The 13,606-nt window shown below is 36.7% G+C and overlaps 1 protein-coding gene across 3 annotated transcripts; it reads right to left on the bottom strand.

Moving 5' to 3' along the window:
- Window positions 1-6,210: 6,210 nt before the first annotated feature.
- On the bottom strand, window positions 6,211-12,985 carry LOC129732408 (uncharacterized). 3 transcript variants are annotated; one of them, XR_008729251.1, is made up of 4 exons: window positions 12,163-12,985; window positions 11,843-12,073; window positions 11,439-11,721; window positions 6,211-11,151 (listed from the first exon to the last, which is right to left on the bottom strand). XR_008729251.1 is itself a non-coding variant. In XM_055693273.1 (3 exons), the coding sequence occupies exons 1-3, from the start codon at window positions 11,770-11,772 to the stop codon at window positions 8,941-8,943; spliced, it is 639 nt and encodes a 212-aa protein (XP_055549248.1). In that variant the 5' UTR covers window positions 11,773-12,985; the 3' UTR covers window positions 6,211-8,940. The 3 variants fall into 3 exon arrangements, 1 of the variants encoding a protein (XP_055549248.1); XR_008729250.1 differs by having other exon boundaries at window positions 11,843-12,985; XM_055693273.1 differs by having other exon boundaries at window positions 6,211-8,970; window positions 10,899-11,151; window positions 11,417-12,985.
- Between the last annotated feature and the right edge of the window lie 621 nt (window positions 12,986-13,606).

The following is a 13,606-nucleotide window of genomic DNA, read 5'->3' as shown; positions in this document are numbered from 1 at the left end:
AGACCACAAAAATCATGGATGGGTTAAAAGCGAACCACGTTATTTTCATTATTCTTACTATTGCTGCAGCAGGAGTTGTTAGACATTTTACTTATTTAGTAACAAGTTTTCATCATATTAAAATACATAAAATAGAAAATGTTCATGGTTAAATGACATTGAAAAAAATATTCAAATGTTTAAATGGAATAATTTTGACAAATGAATATTTCTGCATGTAACCAAAAAATATATTCTCTAATAAAATTAATTGATTTTCTAGAAAGAGACTCTGAGAAAGTTCCTCAATTGTATTACTCTTTTCTTTTTTTAATTGGCCAAAATACCATTCCAGAGACACTAGAAATGCAGTCATAAGACAAAAATGAAATTAGTTCGTAAAGTAATTGAAGCTCGTTTGCTTTTCACGTTCGAACTTGAAGCTAAATTAAAACCACTGCAATTAACGGTGTATAAAATGCCAGACGGTAATTATTACTGCTGTAATGGTGCAATGGTTATGGTTATGATGCGAGCACACAAACAATCCACACACCTACATAGAAAAAAAGTAGATATTCATCAGCCATTTTTCAGTTTTCGTTTTCATTATCATCATTATCGTAATCATAACCTTAAACATTAAAGCCCACCGTTTGAACTTGCGAAACAAATCATGTGTTGCACCGGAGGAGCACAGGAGCAGTTTTTTTCCTGGAAAGTTTTATTTACGAAAGGCTTAACTAAATAAAATATTTACTCTTTTCTGTCCTGCGAGTGTGTCGGAGGGTGGACTCGATGGTAGCACACCACCAGCTCGTAAATGGATTATCCCCCGGTCGACGGAGATTACAGGAAATTTTTCCAGGTAATGCGATGATTCCGGACACGATAAAAATTAAATAATGTTCGATTTATTTTAACCCCCTGGAAAACATACATTTGTCGATCAGAAATTAATTGATATTGTCATAGAAATACACTAGCAGACTACAAAAAGATTAGCCCATTCACTACTATTTAACATTATAGCTGATTACTCTGTGAACAACAAGTGGAACGCTGAAGTTGAATACATAAAACTTATTTAAATATAAGTTTCACTGATATTAAATTACTTTCCCGTTGCTGATCGTTTGTGTTGATTACTCTAAATATGGTGGCGAACCAGCCTGTGGCTGAAAGCCACCTTAATAAAGTAATAAAAAAAAAAGATTACTCTAAATGATTTTTATGAGAATGCAGAATGATTTTTCATCGTTGGCAATTTTCATTCCGCATGTCAACTAGGTTGCCCTAGAAAGATTATAGCTTTTTAACCATTTCTGTGAATTTCGGCTTGGTTAAAAGTGCTTTTGTCTGACGCAGAGTTTTTTTTTTTTTTTTTTTTTTTTTTTAAGGGGGGATTTGTTAGTAGCTTAAGTATTTATGATAAATATTAGTAAATAATGAGTATGTGTGTCCAATCACAAATGGTGACTTCTCAACACTGTTAGAAATTTGTAATTTCAATTGTTAGGATTCGTTTGCTTTCGCAATTAGGACTTATCATTCGTAGGGATTTAAACCTACTTGTCAAAAAAGGGGAAGCAAACTTACAACTAACTTAATTGCTAACTTATTGGCTATAAAGAGAGCTTATCGAAGCAATTGAGGATTGCAACGATTTTTGTCGAAAATTGTTAATAATTTTATTTGACATAGCTTCTAAAGGTTCAACACCAGTAAGTCTATGTAATTCGATTGTACCAAACCAAGGAGGACGCTTCAAAATCATTTTCAGAATTTTATTCTGAATCCTTTGGAGCGTTTTCTTCCTTGTTGAACAGCAACTTGACCAGATCGGTACAGCATAAAGCATTGCTGGTCTAAAAATTTGTTTGTAAATCAAAAGTTTGTTCTTTAAACTAAGTTTAGAATTCCTGTTAATGAGAGGATATAAACATCTCGTATATTTGATGCACTTGGCTTGTATACTCTCAATGTGCTCTTTGAAAATAAGTTTATTATCATAAATTAGTCCCAAGTACTTAACCTTGTCAGACCAACTTAAAATAACCCCATTCATCTTGACAACGTGATTATTGTTTGGCTTGAGGAAAGAAGCCCTAGGCTTATGCGGAAAAATTATCATTTGAGTTTTAGAAGCATTGGGAGAGATTTTCCACTTTTGCAAGTAGGAAGAAAAAATATCTAAACTTTTCTGCAATCGACTGCATATGACACGAAGACTTTTTCCTTTTACGGAAATGCTTGTGTCATCGCAGAACAATGACTTTGTGCATCCTTGAGGCAAATCAGGAAGATCTGAAGTGAATATGTTGTACAGGACTGGACCCAAGACTGAACCTTGAGGTACACCTGCTCTGACAGGAAATCTATCAGATTTTGAATTCTGATAGACAACCTGCAGAGTTCGATCAGTAAGATAATTTTTTAAAATTTTGATTAGGAAAATTGGAAAATTAAAAGCCTTTTGTTCATTGGATACAAGAAAACGTTCACCATCTTTTAAAACTGGAATAGGCTTTGAAGGTTTCTTAAGAAGTCTGACGCAGAGTAATTGCCCGTCAAGTTCGTCGTTTTTACGTCGTCTCACGGTAGAACTCATTTAAGTCTCTGAAAAAGTTATCTCTTCTAGGGGCACCAAAATTCATAGAAATGGTCATCAAGCTATAATCTTCCATTTTTCCAGCTTGAGCTCTACGGCAAAACCTGTGTTGTAGCAGTTCAAGCATTTTCTAAACTCCGAGATTTTTCTGAGCTCAAAATGTTTCCAATAGCTGAACTGTTTTCTGTATGGCGAATTTAAGGTGGCATTTATTTATGCCTAATAACTAATACTATGACTGATTAAACCAGCATATTATTGGCCTTTTAATGTTTGCAACAACAAAAATTTGCACAAACTATCGACTATTCAATGTTCGCAGCAATATCTGCCGAATACAAAGCACAAAAATATCAATCAATATGTAACTAATCATAAGTACATTTTGATGCTTTCTTAAGAATAAATCAGTTTTTTTCCATAAACTTCTGTTTTTCTTATCCATCTTAATAAAATTGCCAAAGAAACTAAGTCATCTAGCGGTTGGGTAAAAGGATACATATAAAAACTTTTGTTGAACAATTGATTATAATTGAATTGATATTAACCCATTCCCCGCGGGTGGTGCCATATGGCATCACCTGACATATCAACTTTGAAATCAGTTTAACAACTATACTCGAAACTTCTAACGATGAAAATATTCTAAGCAATTAGAAAACAGATTGATCTTCAACATGCAATGTAGTTTGAGCTAATTATGCATGCGGTTGCTGAGTAATAAGAGTTTGAATGTCATTTTTCAATGTAAAAACTGATTTCTCTCCGCGGGGATAGGGTTAATAAGCTGGTCTACGTCGAACTGTGTAAAAGGTGTATTCGACCTTTAATTCGAAGTTCACATTTGATATAAATCCTTGTTAACCAAATCAGGTAGAATGTCGCGAAAAATAAAAATTTCCTGGAATTGGAAAAACGGATTCAAAATCCTTATAAGAAACTTTATCTTAAATTTATCTAGCTTTGTAAATAGGTAATAATATCATGTCAAAAGCTTTGCTGAGCATGAAACATTGCATACAATATATATATCTTCTTGCTTACTACTTTACGCCATCCTGAAATAGCGATCCTGGTTTGTCGGCCCGACTGTCATTGCAATCACTTTTAAATAAAATAACAGATTTTTTCGGAAACCTTTTGATATTCAATTACATTCTATTAGGACGAGGATTTTTCTCTCAAATTTTATATTGATGGTTACAGTAACAGTTAGACCGACGAGTCGAATTGTGTGGAACGTCAAATTTTTAGCAATATAAACATTAATAGTACAGCAGTTCGTTGTAAAGTTTCGCATCTCAAAGCACTGAGCTATTACCCGTCTAATTGCGAGTTCTGACCGTAGGAACACTAACAAGCGAAAAACGTCCCAGTTCTAATATTATATTTCGAATGACATTTAACTGAATCTTTGCATAGATGTTTCTATGGGCTAGAGATGCAATTTTGTACTATTGGCTATTTTTTTCGAATCACGACTCGTTTTTGAGAAGCTACCTATGTAAAAATGCTATGTAGAAGAAATTTCGACAAAGTTGTAGATAATATTTTGTCTTTCTGGAATATACAGACATACACTCTCAAAAAAAAGTTTTCTAGGAAAAAAAGTTTTAAAAAATTAAAATTAGTTACACTGGTCGACGAAAAATGCTGCCCTGAAGCGTGAAGCTGCCTTAGTAAGATTATAGCTTTTTACTCATTCCTGTGAATTTTGGTGCCCCTAGCTAGCCATTACTAAAATGCGTCAACTTACGTGAGAGTTCGCTTAGTAATTGCTCGCCGGGTTCGTCAGTTCAACTCGAATGTCTTTAATAGTTTGTTTTATTTTTGTTTGCTCCTTGTGACAACGGCATCGTCTTGAAATAACTCACCTATGTTTAGCCCTACGCCGGTTATCAGCGTATACCGCTCCTTTTGTCTTCTGTACATAGTTTCGGTCACAGATCTCATCCAATACTTGAGTTTCCTTTGTTAATAAGCCTGGTGGCTTTCCTTAATTTTCCTATCGAACACCAAGATTGATGATGTCGGTCCTACAAAATCAATTGCGAGATCGGCCGAGGCTTTTTCCAGAATTTTGGTGCGGTTCAGAAGTTCTAGAGGGTTAGAGGACCACACCTTTTGACGAAGTCTCCCATTCATGGCTACCATTCCCTGATGGGATTCATGGGTTTTGAAGTAGAATACTTCTCTCAGGAAGTTCGGCTACATGGGGATGTGAAATGAAAATCTAATACCGAAAAAAGTGAAAAATATGTCCAATTTCAAATGCTAATAAATCGGTTAGTATTCGATGGATTCCCTTCGTTCTTGCAGCAATAGATTGGAAAATCTTCTAAGATTCTTCCCAAAAGAAGATAATTGTAATTTTATTATTCATACTATTGTACTATTGAAAATAGTCGAGCCTTGTCAAAACGAAAATTTCGACCTCTGATTGGTCGTTATATGATTGCTTCCCAAGCACGGTCGACAGAATCATATACCTTGCAATTTAAAATATGCTATTTGGCCTATATAAGAGCCTGTTTCAGCCGAAGCCGCTCATAATAGCTCTAGACAGCGACAACAGCAGTCGTCCTCCCTTAGCAGCAGCACTAGCAGTGCAGTGGATACCAGTGATGGCAGAAAGCGGACACAACTGTTGCGTAGCAATTGATAGCGCACTAGTTGCAGCGGATTCCAGCAACGATAGCGGCTGATGCAGTGAGGCACTTTAGTGAAATGCAGCCTCTGTGCGATAGTGGGCACTAGTAAATGTATTCAATGAAAAGTTGACTCATTTTGACAACACGTGAGCCGTCTAGTTTTGAGTGTTATATCAGCATTTCATTGTTTACTTTATCACAAGGAATACTTTATTCGCCCTGTCAGTAATAACGCAAAGATGTGATCGGCATCTAATCCGATACTAAAATGAACAACAAATTGTCCTTTTCATGATGAAATAAAAACTTGATTGAAGAGTTAATATTTTCTAGTGAGTTATTCCACATTTTAAAATGTGTAAAAGTTAATAATTTTTCCTCATCTCCGTGTCTCAAAACGTACTGAATTGTCTTTTCCTTCAGTCATGAGCACCGAAAAAATTTCATCTCAAAGTTTAAAAATTGTCCAGCCCCAACCATGACAAGCAACTTATATTATAAGTATATTATTGGAAATGGTCAATCCTTGTTGAAGCGCAAAATTCGATTGATCTGATTAGGCAACGTTTATTTACTAGAAAAAATGACTGACACGCAAGCAACCGGGTTATCTTTCTTGTAAAAGTATTCTGCTGCAACTTTGCGGTCGTAGCTTTGCACACAACCCTCCTGTTATTTTTTTCAAACTATTATGTCCTTAGTGTCTATTCGCGTTGACGGTGTTGCTGATATTTGTTTGGTTTTTGCATGCGAAAAACAAGGAAGGAAATATTTTTGCTTTTGTCATCACGCACATTTTGACAATTACATATGAGTGTTCACGTAGGTGCGAACAGCCTTCAAAATCTCTTTCAACGCGAATAACCCGAATAGAACAGGGATGGGAAATATCGAAAAAATTGCCTATCGATAGTTATCGATAATTTTGCGACCGCAATCGATAATTATCGATAAATATCGATAGTTTGACAGCTAGAAACAGTTGCAGAAAAAAAAACAAACGTTCAGTATAAACATAATATGTGTACGCTGGTCTTTCAGAAACCGAAAAAGGTTTACGTCTTGCAGAAATTGGTTCTTTTAAGCGTAAAATGGCCAAAGTATGCCTCGATGCATGGACTTTACAAGCAGAATATTGTAGAACGTGAAATGACAATGGTGGAGGAAAAACAATTTGGGCGGAATGCATTAGGATTAGAGTCGCCGAGGCACAACAACAGATCATCCAACAAATAGAAAGCGGCGGTGGACCACAGCAACAGGACAATGCTTTTAGTGGCATCGCAAATAATTTCAACTGGATAAACAAAGATTGTGGCAACAATGATGACTTCCAAAGCAAGAGGAGACGATTTCAAAGTTTATTGGATAAAAAATTCTCAACAGTAATCCGATACGCAGAACGTTCCATTTGTTTCATTGCGATTTGTGTTTTAATAGCTTTTTTCAACTTGGTGAATGGATTTGTCACTGTCTTGTATAAAACTGGAGTTTAAAGCGTGAACCTAAAGTATTGAGAAGTTAATGTAATCAAATATTAAGAGAATACTTTGAATAACAGTTTAACATGTATATTTCGTAGTTTGGGATTCGTCTCAACGTACACAAGTACAACTTTTTAACTCATAATTATAAGACATAAGTGAGATTAATAAGTAATAAGTAAGTAAGATTAATAAGTAATCTATTCATTAAAACAGTTATAAAACAACTCTCCCTCTAACTACATATAATGTACTAAATTACATTACATATGATGTATTCAATTTCTCGTGTGTGTGTCGGTGTGTGTGAGTGTGTCAGAAGTGTCGGTGTGTGTGAGTGTGTCAGAAGTGTCGGTGTGTGTGAGTGTGTCAGAAGTGTCGGTGTGTGTGTGTGTGTGTCAGAAATGTCGGTGTGTGTCAGTGTGTAGGCGTGTATGTATGTATGCGTGTGTATGTATGTGTCAGTGTGAGTGTGTTATTTATAAAATTTCTTATTACAGTGCACTACATTTGCAAAAATTTGAAGTTTTCATTAAGAAAAACTAGCTGTTCTGCAAGAGTTGGAGTCAATCTCGCTCTTTTATCAGTAATTGTGTTACCTGCGGTCGAATTTACCCTCTCGGAGGGAACGGACAATGCGGGTATTATCATGAAACGTAGAGCAATTGCAGTGCTTCGCAAGCTGTACACGCAAAACTTTTCCTTATTACTTTAGAAGCAATAGCGCAAAATTACCTTTTAGGTAACAAATCCATTACTTAAAAAGCAACAAAATTCTTCCCCAGTCAAGTAACAACACATACTGTCATATATTTAGCACGTGTTATGAGAGTACGACTGTCTCCCCAGCTGGTCTCGAGGTACGATGCTGGCCTAACAAGCCAGTCATCGCAGGTTCGAGTCTTGACTCGGGAGAGACTGTTAGTGTCAGTAGGATCGTAGCGCTAGCCCCGCAATTGTCCTGTACACTTAACGGTTGGCTGCGAAGTCTGTGTATAGTAAACAGAAGGTCAAGTTCCGAATCGGAATGTAGCACCAAGGCTTTGCTTTTTATGAGAGTACGACTATCTTATAATGGTCGTTTCAACCACATGCAACGTTTTTTCTGTCGAAAAATGCTCCCTTTCCACCTCAAGTCAAAAAAAAAATCACACACCGTCGCATAAGTTGCACATGTTACAAGTTTTTTCAATCTCCAATTCATCCGGTGGGCGTGTATTAGTTCGCTTGTTGTATGCATACGGAGTAGCGGAAAAATATGACAAGAGCTGCCAAGCAACATTTTTCCCGTCATAGAGTATGCAAACGTTGATGATTTCAAAGACTTGAAATGCGCCTTAAAATGACATCACGATCTGTAAACTGCGTTAGAGAAAAATAAAAACATTCGCTTTCTTGCCAGCTATTTACAGCACATAATCATTGGTTCATGGAAACTCATTTGGACCTGTTTGAATATACAAAACTCGTGCCCATCCAGAACAATATTCGCAACTTCGGCAACTCTGGTCAGACGGTATTACATATTTCCATTTCAAGTAAACACTGGGGGACGAAACGAAAGTGTTTCTAATTGGACATTTGAGGTTGACGGTTGAGATTCTGATTATGTGTGGATGAAGGGAGACAAAAATGAACCAGATCGTTGCATCAATACAAATGCAGCGAGTGAAGTCTTGCCAACACATGCATTGCGGTGCTTGGCTGTATGTTCTCCTGCAGAAACACATACAAGCGTGTGGCCGTCATAATTTTTATTACTTTTTGTTTGTTACTTTTTGTGTATAATGCGCAGTCATAAGACACAAAAAGTAATAAAAAATTGCCCAAAAGTTATAAAATATTCCCCGTTTGCGTTGGGTGTATAATTGGTCCAAAAGGAGAGCACATCGGTGGTTTCATTTGTTATGGGATCTTCCAGGTATTTATTTAAATGAACGATTGCCTGTGCTATTGAGTGGATCGAGCGATCTTGTCTTGTGAACGTAATGTTATTCAAAAAAGTGTACTCTGCTATGAACAAGTAAAACATTGAAATAACACTTAGTCTGTACGTAACAAGTTTTTGCCTCTTTTTGAGACACACGGCACGGGTTCAATTGATGATGAACATTCAATGTGTGTTCTATTTTGTGTAGCCATTACTGTTTTTAGTTCTTCTTTTAATTTCTCAGCCATCATGCGGTAGTTAGATTCAGATATAAATCCATGTTTTTTAAAGCGCGGATCTAGTCTTGTACTTAATCTGTGTAAAAAGAAAAAAAAATAGGATTGGCATATTGATTAAACATTCAAAAACAATTATTACAAATACTCAACACTTAAAAAATAAATAACATAAAACAACTTAACCTAATTAAGAACTAATTAAATGATTTAATTAATAATTAGTTTGCCTACGTGACCTAAAACGTTACCAAAACCTCGCAAACTTACTCTGATGCTGTTCGAGTTTCATACTCCAGCATTTTTTCTCTCGTTGAACTAACCAGTTGCTTTAGAAAACAAATTGCCTCCTGGCTGTCGATGACTATCTTAGCGTCTTCGTTGTTCTCTGATACTTCAAATACTGTCGTTTCTCCTTCTACTACCTCATTGTCTGACAAACTTAGTAAACTGTTCAGTTCCATAAGAATTTGTTTGGTTGTGGTTATAATAAGGTTTACAGTAGGATAAGAATCACCGCTTAACTTGGTGGTGGCCTTGACGAATGGTTTTAATATGGCTAGAGTTTGTGGTATAAGGTGTTTTTCGGCAGGTGTAAGGTCCAACTCCCACTTGCCACATTTCGATAGAACGGCAAATAGTGCTTCTCCGATTTTCCATATGCTCTCAAGCATATAGTATACGGAATTCCAACGTGTGTTGTTCGGCTGACTAATTTTGGCTAGCTGACGCTTGGCGTTATGCAATTCTTGCTAAAGGCTTCGGTTTGCTGAGGAGTTATGATGGAAAAATGTTGCGATTCGCTTGCATTTGACAATAACATTATAAACGGAGACATCGCAGTTTTGAACATTATCGTTATCATCGCAGAAAAAATTTTCAACAAAATCCTCAGTTTCTTTTGAAGAAAAGGATCGTTCTGTTTTCGATATTCCAACCATTACAATTCTCTGAATTTTGTGGGCGGCACAAGGCATGTGTCTCATCTGGAATTGTTCATGTAGTCAATAAAAAGTAGAGTCACTATTTCAATAACAACTATAATAGCCTCTATTACAGAAGACAAGGCGAGCAAAATGTTGTATTAGAAAACGCGAGTGAAACTTGGCTGGTGAATAATTTTCCGGGAAAGCGGATACTTATCTTTGGTTTTCAAAACCTCGGTTGCGACGTGTCCAACTTCAAGATTATTTGAAAAAGTTCATTGGAGGTCCATGTGGTAAATTCATTTATCCTGGACCCATTCTGAATACCGCGTTTTCCCGCGGAAGTGGGCCCTATCGGAATCTCTTTCTCTCCAGTGAACTTGTGTCGGAAAAACTTAAAGCAAGTCAGATTCGAGAGATATTTCAGAAACGGTCTCGTCCTCGGGGTAACCTAAGTATACTACAGTAACCAAGCATACCACAGTAAACGTGACAGGGATGATCGCGTTTACTGGGGCATACTGAGTTTGCTCAAATGTACGGAGGTTGGTAACGCGGCATTACGTGATTTGTCAAACCTCACTGTGGCCGTAGCCTTACATTGTGAAATTACAAAATACCAACCAACTGTGATTTCAACATCTGAATATATGACATTCAAAAATATCTGTTACGGTCCGGGTTGAGAGCGATTCTGAAGAGTATTTATCTCGGAGCTCGCCGCTAATAAAAACAAAAATACTAATACTAATAAATAAAAGCAATATAACACCAATTAAACTAAATTGCAATTCAAAATAAGAATTCATTACTAATACCGAGGTGAAAATTAGAACTCAGAATAAAATAGTATACTAGTGTGTAATGCTAATATTGTTAAATAATACTTCAGTGCTAGTATGAGTGACGGCACGTTCCCAGCTCTGACGAAACATTTTTACCTCGAATTTCCTCAAAACATGAACTAAACAATTCCGGATTACTTCGTTATTAGGGCGAAACTAGATAGAAAAGCAAGACAACGATTCGCCCTTAACATCAACTAATTCAGATTTGTATTTTTGTCAAAAAAATTTTTTACCTTCATTAAATCACATGCGGAAATCATGTTACTGCCGCTGTCTGTTACGGCGCATACGACGCTTACACTCGGAAACCGCTTGAGCACTGAGAAAATCAATTCCTTCAAATTTTTACTCGTCGAACGCGAAGGTATTGGTATCACACCTAATGTCGCAGTTGAAAGCTTTTCCTCGAAAATAAAATGTCCAGTTACCACCAAGTATCCTTGTGTTGTACGGCTAGTCCAGCCATCGTATGTTAGGGCAATAAATCTGCAATAAACATAATACAGAAAAAATGAAATGCATGCGAGGGAAACATTGCTTTGCTGGATAAACATCAAAATTTATTTCGCTGGCTGAATTGCTGGTCTTACAGCTTGGCAAAATCCAGCGAAATTTTTCTGGTTTTCCGCAAAAATAAATGTGTGTGGTATTTAACACATATATTTTATCATTGGAAGTAGAAACAAGAAAATTGTTCCTGATTTACTTCCAACAAATAATGTGAAACTAAGCGAATCAAAAAAAAACTTACTTGATAGGTTTTAAGATCTCACCTATATGTTGTACAGTTTTCTGATACGCTTGCTCTAACAAAACGTCTCGTAGATGTCTCCTGCTCGGTAAACAACACCGCGGATCGAGAGCATGAACGAACTCGGCGAACCCGTCGTCATCAACTACGGCCAACGGTTGTATATCTTTCACTATAAAGCGAACTAATGCTTTGTCCAATTCATTTTTTTTTTTTGAGAAGCTGGATTGTACGAAATGCCGCTTTGCTTGATTTATTTTGTCATCGATGTTTGTTTTTGGTGATGCATTCCTTCCGCATTGTCTCTGAAAATGAATGGAGTTGATAATTTCACTCTTAAGACTTCTACCAAACATGAGATCTATAAGCTTTTATGAACTGAAATAAAAACAAGTGATAAAAATACTACAAGTAACGATTACTTACCCCTCATCATCGTTAAAACTTGAATCAGATGACATTCGATTTCCAGATTGTGCTTCACGTAATTCAACCGGGTGATGCGATTGCAAATGATATCGTCGGTTAGTAGTGTTTCCACTACATGAGAGCTCTGTTTTACATCCAGCAACTTTGCAACGAAATACATTACTATTACCTTTGTTAATTTTTTCGAAGAAGCCCCATACAAATGACCTCTTCGTTCTTTTTTGGGCTCTGCGAAAAAAAATATTCACCATCATAACGTTGTGGTATTTACTATAATATTAATTCAATTTAATAAAACATTTAATTATAAAACTTACGTATTCTGCGACATTTTTCAAAGAAAAAAGTTGCTTTCGTTACATACAACAACTTTGTCGTACTGCTGCCAACTTTAAGAAGATTAGAATCACCGCGAAATTACGAGTTAAAGTGAGCGAACATGAATATTTCTTAATTTTCAAACAATTCGCGACTAGACTCAAAAAGATTTTAGAGACTGCTCACACTCCCGTAAACTCTCGTATAGATTGTCAGAGTATGCGTGTTGACAAAAGCAAAAATATTTCTTTCCTTTACTCTCTTATGCGAAAAACCAAACAAATATCAGCAGCTTCGTAGTCCCGAATTGTCCTGTCATCGTTGTTGATATTTGTTTGGGTTTTGCGTGAGATAAAGTAAAATTGAAATATTCGTGCAGTTTTGAAGGGGATTACGTGTAATTGCGAACAGGCATCAGAATCGTTTTCAGCGCTGGTAAGGTTAATTTGCTTAGCTGTTTTGGCATCGCTGCGGATGGGTCCGTAGGGTGCATGCGAGATGATTATCGATAACTATCGGTAACGCTAAAAGCTTAACGATTCTATCGATAGCGGGCAACTATCGAAATAATCGATAATTATCGATAGGTTTCCCATCCCTAATAGAATCACCAGCCTAACTCCTCTCAAAAGCAGACTTCGAAAACGGCAGTATTACGCGAACGCGAGTCGAGCGAGGGACTTTCTGAATAATACTCAGTGTTTTATTCAGGCATATGGCTTCGATCGTTTACAATCGAAGTTTACAATCGACGTTTACTGAAACTATACCAAAAATTTTAAAAATAACATTCAAACATATATGAACATTAGGGCGGTTCGATTTGTAGGGGATCAAAAAATCGCTTAGGCACATATGATTTTCGGATTCTAGGGATCAAAATAAGATACTTTGCTCAAAAAACCATACCTCTAAAATGAATTCTGATGTCCCTTGTACTAACGTGTAGGTACCCAAAAGGTCAAATTTCAAAAAATCCTGTTTTGACCCATTTAGAGTGACCCAATCGAGTCCAAATGTATGACCGACCCCCACTAACTTTGGAGGGCCGACCCACCCATGCTAGTGTCACCCCCCTGGGACCCCCCTAGGGGATCTCCCATACAAAAATATCAAAAAATCAGTGAAATGGCTATTATTTTTCCGCACAAATGAAGTTTCTAGGAAAAAAATGTTTTTTTTTTGTTTTTGGATTTTTGTTTTCTCCTGCTTCGCATGGGATTCGGTCCTGAGTCTTCAGCGCATACATACACAATTCCACATATTTCTGAGCCATTCTCATTGCAGATGGCGTTTGCAGTTGGCGTCCTTTTGAACATAAAATCGTATATCACTCTGTTACATCATATGTAATATTTTTATTTCGACCAGTCAGGCGAGCACCGCTGGTATGCTACCACAACGGCTACCACGCACGGACGCTCCGTTTCCACTGTTCCCACG

This window comes from Wyeomyia smithii, chromosome 3 (assembly GCF_029784165.1).
Source record: "Wyeomyia smithii strain HCP4-BCI-WySm-NY-G18 chromosome 3, ASM2978416v1, whole genome shotgun sequence".
Classification (NCBI taxonomy): Eukaryota; Metazoa; Arthropoda; class Insecta; order Diptera; family Culicidae; genus Wyeomyia; species Wyeomyia smithii.
This window is presented reverse-complemented; position numbering and strand designations above follow the sequence as displayed.